At 44.6% G+C, this 22252-nt stretch overlaps 1 protein-coding gene across 2 annotated transcripts; it reads left to right on the plus strand.

Annotated features, from left to right (window-relative positions):
• Nucleotides 1-1630: 1630 nt before the first annotated feature.
• CBR4 (carbonyl reductase 4) lies at nucleotides 1631-21229 on the plus strand. Of its 2 annotated transcripts, none has more exons than XM_068552525.1 (5): nucleotides 1631-1926; nucleotides 3493-3613; nucleotides 4349-4485; nucleotides 7160-7294; nucleotides 21110-21229. In XM_068552525.1, exons 1-5 carry the CDS (start codon nucleotides 1785-1787, stop codon nucleotides 21154-21156), a joined length of 582 nt encoding a protein of 193 aa, XP_068408626.1. In that variant the 5' UTR covers nucleotides 1631-1784; the 3' UTR covers nucleotides 21157-21229. The 2 variants fall into 2 exon arrangements, with proteins under 2 accessions (XP_068408626.1, XP_068408624.1); XM_068552523.1 differs by lacking the exon at nucleotides 21110-21229 and adding an exon at nucleotides 18274-21103.
• Nucleotides 21230-22252: the final 1023 nt, after the last annotated feature.

Below are 22252 nucleotides of genomic sequence, written 5' to 3' on the forward strand. Positions count from 1 at the left end.
GGGAGGGCGGGGTCTGGGCTGAGTCTGAACCTTGTGTCCCACTCCTTCAGGCGGGTGAAACCGAGTCCCCCTAAAACTGCGTTTATGATTAACCCCTCTGTCCAAAATGTTATTCCTTTTCTTGTCCAATACCTGTTCTCCTGAAGATGCAGGAGAATCAAACAAGGGTTGGCGGGGGGTGTTGAAACTGAGCAGGACCGTGTGAGACCCTCCCGGGTATAAAAGCTTTTCCACGTCACCTATTTCTTGTTCGTAGGAAAAAGGCTTTCCGCTTCCTAGACCTTTCCTGAGTTCCAAAGGGCAGATTCCAACAGTTACTTATTAGCGGAGGGGTGCAGAAAGAAACAATAGCGCAAGATGGGGCAGAGTCCTGGTTTCTCCTCAGGGGACCTGCATAACAACCTGATACATGTCTCTGAGCTCTTCTGCAGGAACTAAGGTCCCACCCGGTGGAGGATGGTGACTTCAGGCCAAGCACAAGCACGGGGACCCAGACTGTTTGGAACCAGAGGCTGATGATTGAGATTCCTGGAACACCACCCTGTTACCTCACCACCAACCAATCAGAAGGGGGGTACACACTCCGCAGACCTCCTAGCCAATTGTGCCCATAAAAACTCCTTCCCTGAAACTGTTACCGAACCAAGTTCATGTGCCAGACACACAGTGAGGCCAACAATACTGACACGTCGGACTCTGGAGCAGAGAAAGGTTTATTGCAGGGCCATGCAAGGAGATGGGTGCCTTGTGCCCCCAAAACCGCCAAAGCATTTTTAAAGGCCAGGTAAGGGAGGGGCTGTGGCTGGTTGTTGCCCATTTTGTGTAGGAATCCCTTGTTCTTGCAGCTTCTCCACAAAGGTCAGGTCACGATGTTCCCGTAAACCTCCAACTAGACCAACGTTATTCTTTGTTCTGCAACTTTTTATCTCTGTATGAATGGAAAAGTGGTGTCCCCTTAAAGGTCAGAGCTTTGAGCACTGGCTCTCCTGTATATTTCAGGCTGCAGGCAACATTCTTAACTCAAAGTAAAAGCAACAGAATACAGAGGTTAAAGTGGAAGAAACAGACCCACTATGGAGTCAGGCTTGTTCTTCCCTCTTACGGCCCTATAGGAAACATTTCTCTGCTCCAGACGCGCCCACGGTTTGGTTTGTTAGGCCTCACCCTGCGTGAGGCACATGAGCCAAGCTGGACAACAGGAAGACCAGGGTCTGCTGTGACGCTGACTCCGGTGTCCACTCCTTCACGGGAGGACCTCAGGTCTCAGCCAAACACAACCTGGAGAGTCCATCCCGGGTCCTAACGCTGTGGTCCCTGTGTCCCAACCCGGCATGGTCCTGATCTTACGACGGAACATCCAGTGTCCAGGGTGTTGGCAAAGCCGGAGCCCAGGGCCCACCGACTGCAGGGCAGCCCCTACCCCACCCACGGCACCGCGCCCGCGCCCTTCCGCCGGCACCGAGACTACAAGTACCGGCATGCAGCGCGGCCCCTTCTAGCCGGCTCTCGCGTCCCGTCTCTGTCGCCCCTGGATTTTCCCGCCCACGCTCGCGTCCGCGAAGGGCGTGGCGCCCGTAGCCCCTGCCCACTGACGTCGGCGCGCCGACGTGACGTGATGACGTGACGCTCTGGGCGCCTCCGCCCTCCCGGGCTCCAGTCCGGCGGCGGGAGGCCTGGGGCGGCGCTTCGGTTTGTGGGAGCCGCCGTGGTGTGAAGGCGCGAGGCCGGTGGGAAGGGTCGGCCCTTGTAGCCTCCTCCTCCGGGTCTGCGGCTCCCCGTCCCAGATGGACAGGGTGTGTGCCGTGTTCGGAGGCTCCCGGGGCATCGGCAGGGCGGTGGCCCGCTTGATGGCCCAGAGAGGTTACCGACTGGCCATCGTCGCCCGGAATCTGCAGGGGGCCAGAGCCGTGGCCGGGGACCTGGGCGGTGGGTACCGACCGGAGGCGCCCCGCCTCCGCGCGGCGAGTGTGGACCGCGGCCGGTGCGGGTCCGAGAAGCCGTCGTGGGCGCCCTCCTCCCCGGGCCGGTCAGGCTCACCGTGTGGGGCGCGGGGCGGTGCGTGCCGCAGGTGCGGCGCGGTCTGGCGAGGCTCCCCGGCGCGCCTGCGTGTTCTTGCGCGTTGGTACGTGTGCGCATGCGCAGGCAGTGCCGGCCCAGGACGTTCGCCGCTCCTGCAGTCCTGGTTGTACCCGGTCTGCTTTCCTGTGTCCAAGGCACTGACGTCACTACGTTGCTTTGGTGACCATCACCAAGGGACGATGAGATTTGTTCCGCCGGATTCCTTGTTATTGCACTTAAACTCCATTTCCCCCCGTTTATTAGGAATGGATTGTCAGTTGCTCTGCGAATTTCAGTTTCTGGAGGGTAGGGAGACAGGGTGCTGTGAGGGTCCGAGCTCGCAGCTGTTGTTGAGGTAGTAGGCGGGCCGGGAGCAGGGGCACCTGGGGCACCTGGTTCACCGTCGGGGGCGGGGGGGCACCTTTACAGGAACGTCACCGACGGCTTCACCGAAGTGATTACGTGGGCCGCGGGTACGTTATGGACCAGGGAGCATCTCAGCCATGCTTCTTGCTCAGATTCAAAGGGGCGAGAACGTGGGGGTCCTTCTGGGTCACCCCACGCCATCAGTGTTGGCTGGACAGGATGAAATCTGCTGGTTGGGTTTCAGGGGTTGTGGGTCCAGCATGTCTTCAGATAAGAGCCGAGAGAGAGGCAGATGCTCTGGGGCCTTGCATTTCCTTGAATTACGTGGTCCATGAGTGACTGGTTTCCACCCAGAAAGTGTCACTTCCCGGATGACCTACTGTCTTCGAATGTTTAAGGAGATAATGTTAATGTATTAGGCAAGGTTAGCCAGAAGATAAACAATTGTTTAGTTTTTTAAAAAATCTACAGTTTAGAGTATTAAAAAGGTGTATTATTAAATGAAGAATGCTTTCTTTGAAGTGTAATTTTTTTGGTATTTAAACATTTCAAAAAAAGTGGATATGTTTAAAAAGCAGGTAAGAGTTGTTTTTAGTAAAAAAGTTTTAGCATTTTTTTTTTTAACAGCTTCTTGCTTTGTCTTATCTCTCCTAATGGTCAGGCTTGAACAATAATCATTATAATATATGTGACATAGTTAAACAAAAAAATCCTAGAGTTTATTTCAGGGCCAGGAAACCATCAAAAACCTAACTGAATTAGACGTTAAGTTTCAAAAAAAGGAATATAAAACAGAGAAAACTGTTGAATTGCATAGCATGGGGTCAGTGTCAAAGCTATAAATGTTGTTAGATGAATCATACAAAGTACTTCATTTCTTTTTACCCACCTGCCCCCATCCAGTTTGTTAGACTGAACTCCATGAAATGAGGAATCGGGGAAATAATCATGTTTTATCTCATGTTCTGGATAGAACAGATCTGGCTCATAGTAGATGCTTGACAAATGTGTATTGAATCATTTTTAAATTCAAGTTATAAGTAATTCTGATCTAATTTTGTTATGTAGGAGATCATTTGGCATTGAGCTGTGATGTTGCCAAAGAACATGATGTTCAAAATACATTTGAAGAGATAGAGAAAAACTTAGGTCGAGTTAATTTCTTGGTAAATGCAGCTGGAATTAACAGGTTGGTCACAAAGTTAAGTACATTTCTATATGTCTTTTTTTCCTTCTATGTCTTTGATTAATATGAGTTAACATATTAATTAACTTGTTTTACTTCTAATTGGAAGAAGAACTATGTATTTTGAAACTTGATCTGTCAATCCACACACTTTTCATTCTTTTATATTGAGATTATAGTAAGGGTACAGTTCAGGTTTAACATTGTAATCACCGCCCATATTGAGCTGCAGAACTCTTCCAGAACCCCAGCAGGCTCTCTCAGTTTCTTCCCAATTAGTACTTCCTTATAGGTAACCATGGTCCTGACCTCTGCCACCATATATGTTTTCTCAGTTAATATTAATGGAATCAGAGTGGGTATTCTTTTTTTTTTTTAATGAATTTAGGACAGAATATTTAGAATAATATAAAAATTTACTTTCTAAGCAAGGCATAGTGTGGCAGATACTTCATTCAAGCTATTTTGGCCACATGGCCCTACTTTGAGCAGTTAGGGGTATGTGCCCCTCTACCTGAGTGGGGTCAGGGCCTGTCCTCCAAGGGATCCTTTCTGGCTTATCAGTTGTTATTTTAGTGCCTCAAACCAAGTTTAAAATGTGCTCTCTAGGTGTTCTAGCTCAAATATAAAGCACTTCTTGTATTCTGCATTCAGGAAAAATGTTACGTATTTCTTGACTTTTTAATTTGTTTTGTTTTATCCCAATTTTAAATTACATGGTTTTTGTTTTTTTGGTAGGGATAACCTCTTAGTAAGGACAAACGCCGAAGATATGCTATCTCAGCTTCATACTAACCTCTTGGGCTCCATGCTGACCTGTAGAGCTGCCGTGAAGACAATGATTAAACAGCAGACAGGGTCCATTGTGAATGTGGGTGAGTCTGACCTCTGTGGATTTATTATTATCTCATGTACCATAAGAAAGTTATCAACTAATTTGGAACATATTTACTTGTGAAACTTGGACGGAATGTATCTTTATTATCTGTAGAAAAAGGATTGGATTAACTGATTAATCGGTAAAACAGGAATCACCCATTTACATTCTCCTAGTGGTCAAGCAGGTGTTATATGAGTGACACCACCAGGTATTGGGAAAGAGACAGCACGAGCCAGGTGATTCATGACAGAAGGTTCCCAGTGGGGAGTGGCTCCGATCCGGCAGGTGGTTGATGTGCACAAACGTGGTGCAGTTTGGCCAGCTATTTGGATTTGTTAAGAGAAATTGGACATCCTGGGTTTTTTTTAACTTTTAAAAATATTTATTTATTTGTTTATTTTTGGCTGTGTTGGGTCTTCGTTGCTGCGTGCAGGCTTTCGTTGTGGCGAGCGGGGGCTACTCTTCGTTGTGGCGCACTGGCTTCTCACTGCGGTGACTTCTCTTGTTGTGGAGCACGGGCTCTAGGTGCACAGACTCAGTAGTTGTGGCACGTGGGCTCAGTAGTTGTGGCTCTCGGACTCTAGAGCACAGGCTCAGTAGCTGTGGCGCACGGGCTTAGTTGCTCCGCGGCACGTGGGATCTTCCCAGACCAGGGCATGAACCCGTGTCCCCTGCATTGGCAGGCGGGTTCTTAACCACTGCGCCACCAGGGAAGTCCGAACATCCTGATTTTTATGTAAAACCGAATTTTCAAACTGTGGCCAAGAAATTAAAAACTTTTTGATAGTGGGGGCTAAAAAGTGATTTCTACGGCTGTTGCATGGGTCACTAATAAATCTAGTTCAGAGGTCTAAGAGGAGGTTTACTTAAGAGAATAACCTTTTCAGTTTTTTAGGATGGATGTAAGTAACTCCTAGTCTTCAGTTCACCTGCCCCACAGGGCAGACAGACTGTAGAATGTGCCTATAGACCTTAAAATGCAAAGTGGCTTGAAGTTGTATTTCAGTCTGACAGTTTGAAAGTAGCAGCATGCCATCTGCCTTTTAAGTGGTGATACCGTAGAAGGCCACAGAAGGGGGGTGCTGCTCTGTGAAAGTCAGTGACCCTGTTCTTTCTAATGCAGGAGCTGTCTTTCCAAGCCAGAATATAGGGTGTATGTATAGGGTGTTAAACCAGAATATAAGGGTTTTTTAAGCCAGAATATAGGGTTTTTCTTTTTTGAAAATGAGAAAAAGAAAGAATACTGTGCTAATAAGAAGTAGAACATTTTTGACATTTACCCTTAAAAATGTGAGAGGTCAGTTTTCTTATAAAAGCTTAGTAAATGAGTTGACCTTTGCCATCTAACACAGCCAGATATGATTTGGGTTCTTGTAAGCTGGTACACTGGCCTGTATGTTTCACCTGATAACGTGGGGTGTATTTGTTTAACTCTAAAATATCCCCCTTTTAGATATATATAAAAAGCCCATATCAGTCCTTTGTTTACATGCAAACTTTTAGACTCGTGCTGAAAGTAAATAAAAATAGAGTATTGAAAATAAACTAGGGGACTCTTATCACAGAGGGGACTACTTTAAACTGCGAGAAAGTCCATTGTGTTTCCGAAGTTATCACTCTGACAGGTGAACTGTAGCGTATGGCCTGAAATAAAGCTGCTCCCGCCTCATGCTCGGCCTTTCCTCTTAAGCCTGCGTTTTTCTTTCTTTTTTGTGTCTCTCCTTGTTTTTCTTTCTCCCCAAACCCCTTTCTGTGTCCACCTGCATTTCCTGTGTCTGATGGGTCTTTTCTCTCTTTCTGTGCTTCATATTTCTCTTCCTTTGTCATTAACTGGCATGTGACATCTAACGTGGTTAAATATTTTAATATTGGACTTGTTGATTATAATTTGAGAAGTATTTGGAATGTTCTCTTTTTCTAAAATTAAATTACTTTCTCAAAAATTTTCTGAGGCTCTTGATTAATTTTTATATCATAAGTACAGGTCACTGGTGGAGAAAATTATTTCCCCAATTTCTCTTCTGCAAGAATTTATTTCCATACAATTGATACTTGAATTACAAATTATTCTTTCATATTCATATAAATGAAGCAGCCCAAGAATCCTTATAGTAGGCAGTACAGGTTAATACATCACTGAAGGTAACTAAATTGCAATTTTACAGATAGTTTGCAATTGAAACTTTGCTAATTTAGATTGATAGTAGTTGAAATTTAGTAAGATTTATCCTCAGATGAACTGTTTTTTTTAGGTGGAAATAAATACTTCCTTATGTGTGTGGTAGAATCATAAAATCAGCCTTTATCTGACTTTTTTTCTGGTTTTAACCTTTTCCTACTGGAAGCCTTTGTAACTATTGTAGAATTTTCATCATGTTTGACCTCCTCAGAGATGAGAATGGGTTCCTGTCACTTAATGGATCTGTTCTCAACCCCTGCCTGGCACTCAGGGTTTCCCGTGAGCTTCTTTAGGATCCTGTTTTCTCTGTGTATCTGAGCAGACTCAGACCCTAAGTCTTACTACTCAAATGACAATGGTTAAGATTCCTAATTTTAGCAAAGGACAGGGTAGAATAGTTTGTACCTTGTTTGTTTACTGCAGAGTATCTGAACATTCAGAATAGTAACCCCATTAATTGGTTTGAATTTGCTCTCATTTCTTTTTCCAGGAAGCGTTGCAGGTGTAAAAGGCAGTTCTGGCCAATCCGTGTACAGCGCCAGCAAAGGCGGGCTAGTTGCATTCTCACGCGCTCTTGCTAAAGAAATAGCAAGAAAGAAAATTAGAGTCAATGTAGTTGCGCCAGGTCAGTGGGAACTTCTTTTTTCTTTTAATTTATATGCATCTGTGGCTTTTTACAATAACAGTAAAGACTGTTTTTGTGTCTGTAAGTACGTCATCACCATCAGGCACTTCTCAGAGGTGCTGGGACAGGAGCAGGGGACCCGCACTGTTACTCAGCCCTGGAGCATGCCGCCCAGGAGGGCGTGACCTCGGTCTGACGGGACTCAGGGGGCCGGGACGCTGCATCTGTACTAAAACCACAAGAGAAACTTCTCACTTAAAAGTCAGTTGTATTTAAGTTAAGAACTCTCAAGAGCTGAATGTAAGAATTTCAAGTAAGTGGGCTGGGGAGTACTGGTAGCATACACCCTGCAGGTGAACGGGTCCACCTTTGTGTCCTTTTGGAGAACTGTTTCCATTTTCATTGTCTTTCTCCTCTTCTTGGGACGTTTCGTTGATTTGCTGCTCACTGGGATGCAGTATTTGTTAATTTAGACTTTGTCAGTTTGTCAAAGCAGAACTTTCCAAGTAACGCATCTATTACCTAACATATGCCATACGTCTAGATTAAAGAAATAACACATCTTTATATCTAAAATATCTGCATAGCTCTATAATACAGTGTGCTTTTAATAACAGTGTGAACCAGAGGAGATAATCCAACAAGGCTATGTAGATGGTGTCATTTGCATATTTCATGCAGTAATCCCCTACAATAACTGACGTACTGATGACCTCAGAGACACTGCTGGTTCGGTTCCAGGCACCGCGGCAGAGTGCGTGTCACAATGAAGCGAGTCAACAAACCTTTTGGTTTCCCAGTGCATATATAAGCTATGTTTACACTATACTATAGTCTGTTAAGCGTGCAGTAACACTATATCTATAAAAACAGTGTTCATACCTTAATTGAAAAATACTTTATTGCTAAAAAATGCTAACCATCATCTGAGCCTTCAGCGAGTCAAGTTGTAGTGCTAACATCAAAGACCGCTGATTACAGATACCACAGCAAATACGGTAATAATGAAACAGTTTGAAATATTTTGAGAATTACCAAAATGTGATGCAGAGACATGAAGTGAGCAAATGCTATTGGAAAAATGGCGCCAATAGACTTGCCTGATCCCGGGTTGCCCAAAACCTTCAACTTGTAAAAAAACGCAGTGTCTGCAAAGTGCAATAAAACGAGGTCTGCCTGTACTCCAGAAAGCCAGTGTTTGTAGAGAGAAAGAATGATCAGAGGTCACGTATGTTTGTTTTCAAAATGGAGAAGATGCCTTTCACTGGGTGTCACTGTGCCCCAGAGAGCTACCCCTTATTCACGTTAGAATTTCAACACAAAGAAAAATTTGAAGGAAAAAAGATAATTTTACGCAGACTCAGGAGGAAGAAACGTCTTTTGAAAAGTCACTCTGGGAAGTAGTAGGTTGTAACAGTGATTTTAGCTGTGGTTGCCTCTTTAGTGAGCGAAGGGGGTGCTCTGAGACCTGCTGTGTGATGGTGCGGGGGGCAGTGGTGGCACGTGGTAACAGAAGTGAGGGCATGCACGCTGGCCCCCCGCAGGTTCTAGCCCGTGTGCAGGAGGTATTGCTCAGAGGAACTCAGGCTGCGAAAATCCGACCTGTTTGGGAGTGGCCAACAATGAAGGTGGTTAGAGAGGTGGCAATTTAATGAATCTTCAGGAGTAGAAGTCACAGGGAGGGGGAAGCTCGCAGTAGAGCTGGCCGCCTATGGAGAATCCATCAGGAACACTGGTGTTCTTGTGAAGCCTGTAGGAAGACCAAGCCAGCAGGGCGCAGGTCACCTGGAAGACAAAGCAAATGTGATGTGGGCTCAGTGCCACGGCAGTCAGAGCCTTCTGAAGAAGGCGAGGGGGACGTGCTATAAAGTGCACCTGTTCCTTTCACTGTGCTGACTAGGGGCATTCCACACGAGTTGAAAGTATTGATGGATTAAATAGGACGCAAAGCCAATTTAGCCTGGTTGGTCTGTTACAGGTAATTGGAAAATATTGAAACAGAATGATGGGAATTACAGTTTAGGTTGCTAAAGGCTAAAGAAATTCTCCAACTTGTGCTAAGACTTTTAAAATAAATTCGAATGTACAACTTACAGCTGGTTTGTTGCTTTTCAAATTAGTTGCCCCAGTTTGTAACCAAGTTTATTCCGTTCGGTAGCGGTCTGCACCCGTGAACACAAAGCATTCTACAAATGACTGAAGTCCCACTTTAAACTTAGATTTCCACTGTGTGACGAGTGACCTTCAGGGCAGAAGGGAGAGGGGGTGGAGTGACTGGGGACGCACTCCTTCAAGGCAGAGCTGCAGAACCAGCCTCCGCCTGGACCAGAACAGGCGCAGGGTTAGGAGGAAAAACTTTTGCTGAAGCGCAATTCAAAAAGGTTAAATTGCCCCAAAGCTCCAGTTTTAGACACACGTCTCCGTTTCTGATGTCCACACGTTTTGAGGCTCCTGGGAGTAACTGAAACAGCCAGCGAGCACGCAGACGCCAGAAGACAGCACTGTGGGTGCACGGAGTCCACAGGATGGTGGGAGCAGGTGCGAGCGCTTCAGAGTATGTACGTGAAAACGTGTCAGGTGCTCCCAAACGTGGAAGGCAAAGTCTCCGGGACTGTCCTGTCACTGTCCTGTCGGACTAGGCCAGAACCACTGAGAGTGTGAGTGCTAAGTACGGTGCTTCTAAGATGAGTCAGAAACGAACCAGGTAGCGTCCCAAGGTGTACAAACCAGTTAAGCACATATAAAGTTAGTACTGGTCCAGTTAGAAATACAAAATGAAAATTATGGAAGCTGCCTCAAATACCTGGGGTTCCACAAATTTACAAGCAGACCTGTGTAACAAAGTAGACTCTAGTTTTAAGGAAACATTGCAGTTCAGTATTCCAAACACAGTCTCAGGTCCCAGTGGTAACCTCAGAAATCACTTGTCTGGAGAGTAGAACCATTTATATGTTTGTACAAATTTGCAGATAACAAAATAAACAAAAAAGTAGAAAAGACCTGTCCAAGGCTGACGTTTAGTCTGGTTTTTTTTTTTCCAAAAGAGTTGACAAGTCCACGAATTGAGCAGGTTGATATCCAGCTGTTGGTTCTCGTGTGAGCTGTGTGGCAGTGGAGCCAGTCCCAAGCTGCTCCCTGGAGGTGTAGACAGAGAGCTGGGGTGGCTCACAGCACACGGGGGACACGAGAGCGTGGCGGCGTGAGAAAGTGTGCACTTTGCCTAGCCCAGATGCATGTCAGAGCACACGCACACACACACGCACACACACCACAAACATACACGCTTATGTATTTGACATACACACATTTGTGTGTTTATCTAAAACTTATTAAAATAACTATTGATTATGGTTTTTGTTTTATGGAGAAGGAAGCCATTCATTAGCCTGTGAATTGATACTCATAGATATGAGTAGTTTAGAACCTGAATACTTCTGAAATGATTAGGAATAGTTCTAAAATGATCAGAAAAAGTTCTAAAATGAGTAGTTCTAAAATGATTGCGAAAAAAATCAAGTAATGAACTGGTGCCTAGAAAAAAATTTCTTGTACCTTATATTTTATATAAGATCTTTATTTTTAAATTTTGCACTGATTATGGGATAATGTTAGGTGGACAGGATCTTAGTGATGATTTATTCCAGTCATCTTAACTGTTTAGAAGACTGGGCCCCAAGAGACAGAGTGAGTTGCCCAAGGTTCCCCAGCTAGTTTTTGGTGGAACTGTTACAAAAGCTTTATCTTTTGATTACCAGCTAAGGAAGGCTTGAAAATCATGACCCCTTAGATTTGTTTTATATCATTACAAGATTTAGGTCTCTTTGTCTTTTTGCTATTATGTTCTGTCTAAAATATCTGGAATCTTCCAATTTTATAACTTTTACCTTTACATTATTTGCCTTTTGACAAATTGCTAGTTGATAAAAATCGCCTGGATTAGTCAAGAGACTAATAAAAAAGTGCTAAAACTCAAATCTACATCATCACTCATTAGCTGGTGTGATAGAAGGTTTGGTTAGTGGGTTGTTGAGGACAGTGAGTGTTCTGTGTCTCTGCCAGTCGCCATGGGACCTTTGTCCCAGCTTGCTGTGGGCACTGGGGCTGGCCCGCTGGGGGCTCGTAAGGAGGAGGCTGAAGTCCACCCTGGCCGCTCTGCTCCGTGGGCCCTAGAGCTGGTGTTGCGTTTGGCACCAGTGCTGAACCAGCAGGGACCAGGGAATTGTTGGAATGTCCTGGCAGGCCTCTTGCTCTACAGTGTTCCTTCGTCCCAATTCATTGTTTAGTCGGAGACCAGCTGAGTTCAAGCATTCCAAATCCATGAACATTTGATAAATGACTCGATTTAGATACATTCATTTTTGGGGGGAAAAAAAAGAAAAAAAGAAAATCTCAAAGCTGCACTGTGGTCTTGGCACTGCTTTCTGTGTGTGTGTGCTTTGTGCAGCCCGATTGATTTTCGTGTTAGCCGAGTTTAACCATGTATAGAGTAGATGATTTGTGGCTTGGGGCAGCATGTATGTGCTTCCCTCTGTTTTAGGGATTGCAGTAGTGTGGGTGATGAAGAGTTAACTCTAGGTCACGATGATCTCAAAGCTGGATGGTTTCAGGGTAGTGCAAGTGTTCCTACTCCTGATTCTAATCATTTGTTCAGCAGACTTCCTGAGTGTCCCCTGTATGTGAGGGCTGGCAACGCTCCAAAATTGCAAACACGAATAAGCTATTTCTGCCACAAGGAAAGAAGTACAGTGGGAAAGACAGGTGTATAGACAGATAATTACAGTGCCATGTGATGAATGCCAAGCAGGTACCCCTGTGATGCCGTGGAAACGCTGGAGAAGGAATGCTTAATTTTGTCAGACTTAATTAGTTGTCAAGGCAACAGGCTAAATAGTGCAAATCCAGTTTGTATATAAAGGGAAATTTTATGAGTGTTAGGGATGTGTGTTTGTATAGCCTTTCCTAAAGATCTTACTTTCTAGTGCAGTTTACACTGAAGGAAAGAAAAAACCTGTTGCTAAAAAATGTGGACACTGAGTAGGGTGACCTTTATTATCTTGGCTGTAGTGTAATATATTATGTTGGCTGCGCTACAGGCATGGTGTGAATATGCTTCATTAATTAGAAGCAAAGTACAAGTTGAAATGGTAGCATTAAATCGAGTCTATAGATTATTTATTAACTTTATTTTAGATAGTAATTTCAACTAGATTCTTCAGATCCTTTAACAGAGTTGATAGACATCAGAATTGATGTTTATTTTTAATGTTAGTTTTCCTCGTCACCTGCAAATGGAGTTTCCAATTAAGTTAAAAACAGTTAAAAAGCAAATCATAATAGGAAAAAACAAGGAACAAGCAAAATAATAAATTAGGCTATCATTTGCTGCCTAATATTTTTAACTTTTTAAAGATAAGTTAGTTGCTAAGCTTTGGTATTACATTAACTATAAATTTCTCATCATGGATAAGTGTTACTGATTGGAAAATATTGAATATGAGAAACAGAATATTTGGTAAATTGAAACTATATTGGATGCATTGCTTTTAAAAATGTGTTTTCAATAGATAACACAAATATGTACAAAATTCAAAAGTACAAAAAGGCATAGAGTGAAAAGTGAGTCTTCTCCGGCCATTCAGTTCCTTCCTCAGAGGCAACCAACCACAGTCAGCTAGTTCTCTCTGTATTTCATATATAAGTCAGTAGAGCATATATATATATATATATATATATATATATATATATATATATATATATATATATATATATATATATATATACACTGTCGACTGAAAAAAAAAGCACAACCTAAAAGTTGAGAATTAGGTTTTATTTGGCAGACTTTCTGAGGACTTAAGCCTGGGAGGCAGCCTCTCAGACAGCTCCTAGGGGCTGCTCCCAAGAGGTAAGCGGGGAGCCAGGATGTAGAGGAGTGTTTGCAACAAAGGCCAGGTAGTTGGAACATCAAAAGATGACTGTTAATTAAAGAAAACCAGGCATCTCAAGTTAAGGAATTTAGCACTTTTCTGTGTATGGGAAGATGCAAGAGTCTGGGCTCACTGAAATCATTCCTTTCTTTGATCTGCACCTCAGCCCTCTGGGGCCAGTGTCGTGTGCTTTCCTATCTGTCCCATCCTGAGTCCCCTCAGGGCTCACCATTGGGGGCAGCTGTAGTGGCTTGATGGCTGCAACAGCCTTTGTTTACTTTTTTTTTTGGCGCCGAGGCTTGTGGGATCTCAGTCCCCAGACCAGGGATTGAACCCGTGCCCCCTGCAGTGGAAGCACAGAGTCCTAACCACTGGACCACCAGGGAAGTCCAGCCTTTGTTTACTGATATGGCAGGCAACATTTTTCATTCACACTACATATTTTTAAGAAAACACAGATTGATCATACTATTCACAATGTTCTGTACCTTGCTTTACTCAAAGAACAGTCTATTTTGGAGTTGATTCCATATAGAGAACTGCTTCACTTTTTAAAATAACAGCTCTATGGAAATATAACTCACATACCTCATAATTCACCCATTTAAAGTGTCCAATTCAGTGGGTTTAGTGTAGTCACGGAATTGTTCCATCATCACCGTGATACATTTGAGAACATCGGATTTTCATCATCCCAAAAGAAACCCTGTAGCCGTGAGCATTCACTCCCCATTTCCCGCCAATCTCCCCAGCCTTTAGCAACCACTCATCTACTTTCTGTCTCTGTCATACGAAGTGTGGTCTTTTGTGACTGCTTCGCTATTTTTAATGGCTGAGTTAAAAGACAATAATGTCTGTTTTATGGGTGCACCGTAATTCATTTAACCTGTGCCTCTCATTGGGCACTTCGGTTGTTTCTGATCTTTTGCTGGTCCGACTAGTAATGCAGTGACAGTACTTGTAAGTGATTTATTTTGCACATGGGTGAGTCTATATATATGAGTGTCATCTTGGGACTGAACCTGCCAGGGCTCAAAGGGTATGTGCACTTAACATCTGGACAGATGGTACAGCAGTCATGTATTTCTACAGGGTACCCTAAGTGTTTTGCTCCCTCTCCCCCCTTTTTTTAGCTGCAGAGCTTTTATGTTTACTCCTGGGACAAAGTCTTGCTGGCAGATTCTTGCAGAAGCTTGAAGCTACTTAAAACAGATATTGCTCTAGGTGCTGTTGTGTGCTGTTCAGTGTGGTGTTGATTTTTTACACTGCTTCCCTGTACACTTTTACAAGCATAATATTAGGACATACAAATTTGTTCTGGTTAAAATCTTGGTCTAGATTTTGGCAACAGCCTTGTTTTATCTCCCTAAAAAAGTGTCTGGGATTATTTTAATTCCTTCTAGGTCCTAGGAACTTATATCAGAGAATGGACACCTAAGAGAGAGCCATATCAGACAGCGCACATCCCACAATTGGTAGTACTGGTGTCTAAAACTGGCTGAAGTCCTGGCGTCTTATTTAAATATAAGCTCTCTGCTGTATATCAAAATATTCAAAACTAAAATAGTGACCAAGTCATATGGAAGCGAGATGCTGTTTATTTATACTCTATAGCTAGCCAGAAATGGGTCAAGGAAGTACATTTCCTTGGGAGCTGACCAAATACAAGCTCTCGCTGGATAAGAACCGCACACTTGCTTTTCTGAGAAGGAGTTTCCTGTTCCTGAAGAGCTCCTGTCTTGCAGAGGTGCGCTGAGCGTGTCGCCACGGGTGTGGAGCTGCAGCAGCGGCGTCCTTGTTCTCAGCTAGCCGAGTGCCTGTGCTCAGTTATCTCGCTGGCTTAAGGCGTGACTGCTTTGCAGCCCGCCGAAGCCTCTGACTCCCATAGGCGACCCACAGTGACGTCACCTGTGCACAGTGGCACCATCTGGGAGTCTGTAATTTTCATAACCCAGCTTGAAGGGGTTGTAAACATGTATGTGGTCAAATGAGTAGTAACGTGAAATTTCCAGAGCCTTATAAATAAAGTGGGAGAACGCTAGGGGAGGGCGTCCTCTGGGGCCGAGGAGAGATCATAAATTGAGAAACAACACAGGCACAAAAACGGGTGTGTGCAATGTTTACAAACTACTGATAGCTCTGCTCAGGTCCTACGAGATTTGATAGAGAGTCTAGGAGACTTTATATGCAGTGCCCTGGTTGTGGATATACTTATAATTAAGGATCATGTAATTCATGAGCTGTAGCATAAAATGATAGTGAAATTTGGTAGAGCCTGGACTACTTTATCACTAGAGACTAACTTCATGTTTTTGTTTGACTTCTGATAAATTAGGGGACGATATATATGAATTTGAAGAAGCTGCAGTTAGAGTTTTAGGGCAGTAAAACTGCTCTGCGCGAGACTGTAGTGGTGGATACGTGATGAGATGCATTTGTGAGAACATAGACCTGTCCAACGCAAAGGGCGGCCCCTGAGGTAAACCATGACTTCACTTAATAGCGTATCAGTCAGTGTTGGTTCACCAGATGCAGTGTGCTAAGGCAGGGTGTTCATAATTGGGGGGTGCCCGGGGAAGGCGGTGTGATATGAGGTATGTGGGGACTCCCTCCACTTTCTGATCAGTTTTTTTGTAAACCTAAAGCTGCTCTAAAAAATAAAGTCTATTAATTTAAGAAGAAAAAAAATAAGCTGCTGACAGTGAGAGGACGGTGCTTGCGTTTGGGACAGGTTCCTGCCCTCTGTATCCGACATCATGGTCCAGGAGGAGAAGCCAGCGTTGGGGACGGCTTCCCTCCCTCTCAGCCTGGCCTCCACCCCCCACTGCACTTTGAGGCTTTCAGCGCAGGGTCCAGTGCTGGCCGGCAGCTGTCCTGTGAGGCCTGTCCGTCCAGCTGTCCGTTCCCAGTGGGAGAGGCCGTGGAACTCCCCCTGTGAAATGACGCCCTGATCCTCCCCTCGGTGGGAGCGGTGGAGGGAGAGCCAGCCCGCGGGGCGGGGGCCCGAGCAGCCTGACCCGGTGCTGGACCCGTGGGCTCCGCTCTCTCCTCGACAGATCTGACCCCTCACGGACGTGAGTCCAGGCCGTGGTGTCGGACGAGGCCTGTCTCCTGTCAGAAGCACGCGTGTGTCAGTCTGTCTGCCGCGGTGGCTGGCTCCCGTGGCTCTCTGGAGGACCAGGTCTGTCCCACGGCCGCATCTCCATGGCAGAGGCCTGTCTGCCTTCTCCCCGTTTCACTGCCTGGATCTCCCTTCCTGTCTGCGGTCTGCCTTCCAGCACCTCGCGCCCTGTTCCAGATCTGCCTTTTTCCCAGGGTGAAAACACTTCCGGTGGCCTCTCACAGACCGTGTGGCCTTACATCCCCCCAGAAGCAGGGCACCTCCGTTCCCTTCAGCACAGCCTGAGTAACAACCCGGTGCTTGCCGAACAGGAGCTCTTCCAGCCACGCGGCTGCAGTGTAAGAACTGAGGGCTTTTGAGGGGAAATACGACGACCCGTGACGAGGCATACCTTCATCCTGGAGTCGTAGCTATGTAGAGCTGAAGTCTGCCATTCTCAGTCTACTGCCCCTGTTTCACGAGACAGGAGCAGCCTGCAGTTTAGATGGTGCGTGGTGCCCAGCCGTTAGCTTGCAGAGTGCAGCAGAGCGGGGGACGGAAGCTAGTGGGGGGTGTCCTCACCCAGTGCTCTGCTTGCCGCGAAATGCCACCTCTGAGAAGACGTCAGCAGAGCCACCTAGAAGTTGAGCTAACCGGTAGTCACGAGGTCTTTCTTGCAGCGCGTTTTTACTGTAGTTTATTGAGGTCTGTTTTGTTTTTTAAGATTAAAATGCATCATTGATTTTCTGCCAGGGGTTGAGAGTTAGTGGGGAAATATTTTATGCCAATTTTGCTAGAATTCAAAACAACCTTAGAGTAAATAATTGTATCATGAACTCTTTGAGAAGATGACCTGGATATTTAAATGTTAGATTCGTGATTTATTCAGTCGACGTTGTAAGCATGTGAAGTGCGTTCTCTTCCTGATTCTCTTTTCTGAGGCACCTTTGACCCTGAAGTGTATCCAGAGGCTTCGGATCCGGGAGCCCTGCGACCCTGCTTGTTGGGTAGCCGCAGCCCGTGCAGTACTGGGATCTTCCTGTAGGTGGAGCTACGCTCACAGCGCACCCATGATGCGGTTTCATCACAGCTGTACTTTGCCTTCTTTTTTTAAGTCTAAATGATGAGTAGCGTACAGAATGCTGATTATAGAAGTTATTGGTAATATGTATTCATACGTATCAGACTAATCTCACAGGATTTCCTTAATAGATATGCAGTTCTTCTGTGCTATGAACCATTTAGAACTGGTGCTCCATATATTATGTCACTTGAACTACAGCTCTTGCTACTTGAGAACATGTTCTCTGCAAGCCTTATTGCACACAGCACTGCCGTGTTAACTTTAAAATTTTCTGTGTATACTTGCATCAGGATTGGATAATTCTATTAGATTCTTTTCTTATAGGAACATTGGAAATACTGGTCTTTCTAATCATCAGCTATCTTAGATATAGCACATGAAACTAATTTTTGTCAGAACTGCCAAATCAGGTCATGTGACCACGTTTGTGATGCTTTCCTTCCCTCTACTCCCCCACTCCACCCCTAATCAAGTGAAAATTAATCAGTTGTGTGGTTCTTTGTGTTCACCTCTATCAGGATATTCACCCAAGTTCCTTTTGTTATAATTAGGGGTGCAAGTGAGTGTTTCCTCCCTAGGTTACAGGTTCCTTAAGGAATGGAATTTTTATTCATGTTTATGTATCTATCCACTCATATTGTGCTACGAGTTGGGTCAAATATTTTAGTGTTCAGTAAATGTTCATTGGGTTAAATTGAATAAAAAATGAGGACTTGGGTACTGATTGCTAGCAAAACTCTGTATTTCCTAAACAAGGTTTATTAATCATCTCAAATTTTCAGCAGCGAATTTATTTTGTTTTTTGAAATTGAGCAAGTGTCTTAGTGTCTGCCCTTTTCAACTAAATGAGCAAACATTTCTCTTTCAGGATTTGTTCATACAGATATGACGAAAGACCTGAAAGAAGAACATTTAAAGAAAAACATCCTTCTTGGGAGGTTTGGAGACCCCCTTGATGTGGCCCATGCAGTCGTGTTTCTTTTAGAGTCTCCGTACATTACAGGGCACGTCCTGGTGGTGGACGGAGGCTTGCAGCTCACCATGTAGCCGACTAATATGGCTATTATTAGAGTCAAGGGCACATATTGTTATACCTGCATTCGCTAATCAAACCTACTGATGCTACAAATGCTGATTTCTATCTTTATAAGAATATGTCTGTAGAGGACAGTGTGTGACCAGCTGTGCTTTCTAAATGACACGTACCTTCCAGGCTGCAGCAGTGTTAGTGTGTAGTCGCCCCTTGGTACCCACAGGGGTCTGCCCCAGGAGCCCCAGAGTCTTCAGATGCTCCGGTCCCTTACATACCGTAGCCTCCATAGTATTTGCATATAACCTACATATACTTTAAATCATCTTTAGATTATGCATAATACCTAACACAGTGTCAACGCTGTGTAAATAACTGAAGTACAGTGGAAATGCAATGTATTTTTGGAATTTGTGGAATTTTTTTTTTAATATTTTCTATCCGTGGTTGGTTGAATCCATGGATGTGGAAGTCATGGATGCCAAGGGCTGACTGTGTAGGCATTTTGCAAGTGATATAAACAGATGTTATCTTAATTTATACATTTTATGGCAAAAGTGGGAAAAATTATATGGTCTGGTTGTCATTAGTTATTTCGTTTTATCAGGCTGAATACTCCAGAAGTTAACCTTGGAGGCCGTTGCCAAAGTAAGAGTATTTACAGGGAATGGATAGGTGTCAATACCTTAGCAGCCCTGCTAGAGTTAAACATTGTATCCCTTTTGCCCCTTGGACAGTCATTTGATTTACAGGTTGAAAATGAATGTGGAGTTTGGTTTCTTTGAGTGGCATTGCTCCTCCTTGAGCCACTGGGCACAATAAACTGCAAGTGCAAGTGTGGACAGTTGACCCATCCTGTGGAAATTCTCAAAGATGGTGAGGGTTAACCCTTACTGTTTTAATACCTGGTACAGTTGTGAGCTGCGTAGATCTCATCAACTTAGGAAGTGGAAGTGTTTTGTTTTTTTAAATCCACAAAAACAGTTTAGCAGGCTACTTAAAAAGAGCAATAATAATATTCTTGCCTGACATTTTAGAAAACTAATAATTATGAACAATCATAAATAAGTAAATATGCAGTAACAGTGAGTTAAATGTCTTACAAGGAACAGGTTAAGCATTAGTCTTAAAAGAAGATGTTTGCCTGAGGTTAGAGATGAAGACACAAACTGTGAGTGAGAACATCAGATGGCATCTACTTTGCATTGAACTGTTTTGTGGGGAATATCGTGATCATTTTAAATGTCACTGGATTCATGTTGGTTTTTATAATTTGTCATTTTAAAATGTTTTAAATATTTATTGCACCTTAAACAGCAATCTTTTTACAGTCTTATTGGAGCCGAAATGATTTTATGTAAACAGACTTAATTTTATATTGAAAGTCGGTGCAAACGTATTAATAGGATATATTAAATGAATGCAGAGTAATAAAAGTAAAATAACAAAGTCAAATCTGTGTTCCAAATCAAGATTCCTGATTCCTTAAAAATTCTTTTGCACTGATCTTCAAAATAGCCTTCTTTACTTCGAGAAGTCTGTTTAGGACGTGAGCAAGCCAGTTAAGTGTAAGTTACTATTGTGACCGGACGGTCTGCTCACCGCAGGCACGGCGGTGCACAGACCGTGCTCAGGCGTGCACAGTGCCCGGCGCTCGCCGGGAAGCAGCGGTCGGGGCGGTGTCCGGCGTCCTGCGCACGGAGCACGCGCTTCTGCAGCGCCGCCTGCCCGCAGGCCTTGCCGGGCGGCCGCGGGCCAGCGCCCTCCTCAGACTCACGTGCTCCGGACCCCGTGGGGCCGCCTCGGCTGGTGGTCGGCAAGGAAGCAGGTGCCACTGGAACGAATGGCGCTGAGGTGTGGCTTACGGATGGATTTAACCTTCAAGTGTGTATATTCACACGTCAAGACATGACCCCTTTTGAAGCGCCCACCCGCTCCCGCCCACATGGAATTTCTGGAAGGTGGAGCGAGGCCTTAAACAGGTGCAGCCAGCCGCCCCCGCCCCCGCCCCGCAGGTGACGTCTCCATCGGCGCCCACCGCCCGGGTGGGATGTGTTTCGTGCTCTCATCCTGGTGCTGAAATAGGTTGCCAGCTGTTGCTCATATTCAGAGATTCAAGAACTTCAGTGAAGTCTTAACAAGATAACTCAGCTGCAGCTCTTATAATATGGCTCTTAGGAGCCTGCAATCCAGTCTGTGTTGAGTACTTGTTAGGAAACGGTTTATGGTTAAAGCCAGTGTTAACGTGTTTGCATGGGACGTTTTTAAATTTGTGCTTTTCATATTTATTTTTGGCTGCGTTGGGTCTTTGTTGCTATTCGCGGGCTTTCTCTAGTTGCGGTGAGCGGGCTTCTCATTGCAGTGGCTTCTCGTTGCAGAGCACGGGCTCTAGGCACTTGGGCTTCAGTAGTTGTGGCACGAGGGCTCAGTTGTGGCGCACGGGGTTAGTTGCTCCGTGGCATGTGGTATCTTCCTGGACCAGGGCTCGAACCCGTGTCCCCTGCATTGGCAGGCGGATTCCCACCCAACCACTGCGCCACCAGGGAAGCCCCCATATTCAGTTTGTAAGAGGTTTTTTAACTGCTAAGAGAGAATTATATGTTGTAAATTTCGGGGCAATAATTTATGTGAAGAAGATGATTTAATGTGTATGCTTCTGTTATCTGGAATAAAGGGAGAAGATTACTCTGGACATTCAAGAGTTATGCCTTACATTGCTGAAACATTTTCCCAAGCTTTTTAGATGGAAGTATGTGTAAGTTGAAAGGTCTTACCACTGCCCTAACTTGACAAACATACTACGAAGTATTTAATAATTTTTAAGTTTCTTTTATATTAATTTTATCTTTCAATTACATTGCAGGCTCCTGAGGGTAGAAACCATACGGTGTTTTCATTCTTTTCGTTTTAGTTAAATAACTCACTAAATATTGGTTGAATACCTACTAAGTGTCCTGTACATCTTTTGATTCCTCCACCTTACCCGCTCAGCTCTGAGAACATCTGGTACATCCCAGAACTACACTGATAAATCCTTTTATATGTTTTGATTCAAGATCAACAGTCATTACATTGTGCTATAGTGGAGGGAGGGGTGGGTCATTGAAATACCAATACATCTGTTCCTTCAGTACACATCCTGGAATATTCTGTGACTCCTTTTTTGGCCATTTATCTCTGACTTTGATGCTTACTTTCAATTTATAACTGAATTTGAAATGCTAAGCCAATCAACTATTTTCTCTTAGGCAACATGACTTACTTGGAGGAATTACCACCAGTTTAATTTGGAACCCTTGGACTAATCATCCAAATGGGTGTGCTATCGGTATCACCTGGAGAATTTTTTTCACCCAAATTTAAACACAAGTCAGGAGCCCTGTCCCTGGGAATTTTGCTATGGGTAGGGCGGGGTGAGGAAAATGTGGAGGTGCTTTTAGGAAAAGTTTTCAGTGATGCACAGTGTTCATTACTTCATTAAATAAGTATTTATTCATTCCTACTGCACACCAGACACTGCTAGTCACGGGAGGTATAGTGGAAACGGACCCTGGTTCCCTGGAGCCCACAGGCTAATTGGTTTGGGTCGTGGGCAGGCAGACCTTCAACCATCTCCGAACGTCAGGTTACAGCTGAGGTGAGCACGGGAAGAGCGAGGAGCTCTTGTTGCCATTGAATCCTCTTGCTCTTGCTGGGGATTTGAGCTGCTCTGGAAGGTCGGGAGGGGCTTCTCTGGGGCAGGATAGTTGAACTAAAAGTGAAGCCTTCGTCCAGAGGGAGCAGCGCGTAGTGCTGCTCTGGGGAGAGGGAAGATGCC

Source organism: Eschrichtius robustus, chromosome 10, assembly GCF_028021215.1.
Source record: "Eschrichtius robustus isolate mEscRob2 chromosome 10, mEscRob2.pri, whole genome shotgun sequence".
NCBI lineage: Eukaryota > Metazoa > Chordata > Mammalia > Artiodactyla > Eschrichtiidae > Eschrichtius > Eschrichtius robustus.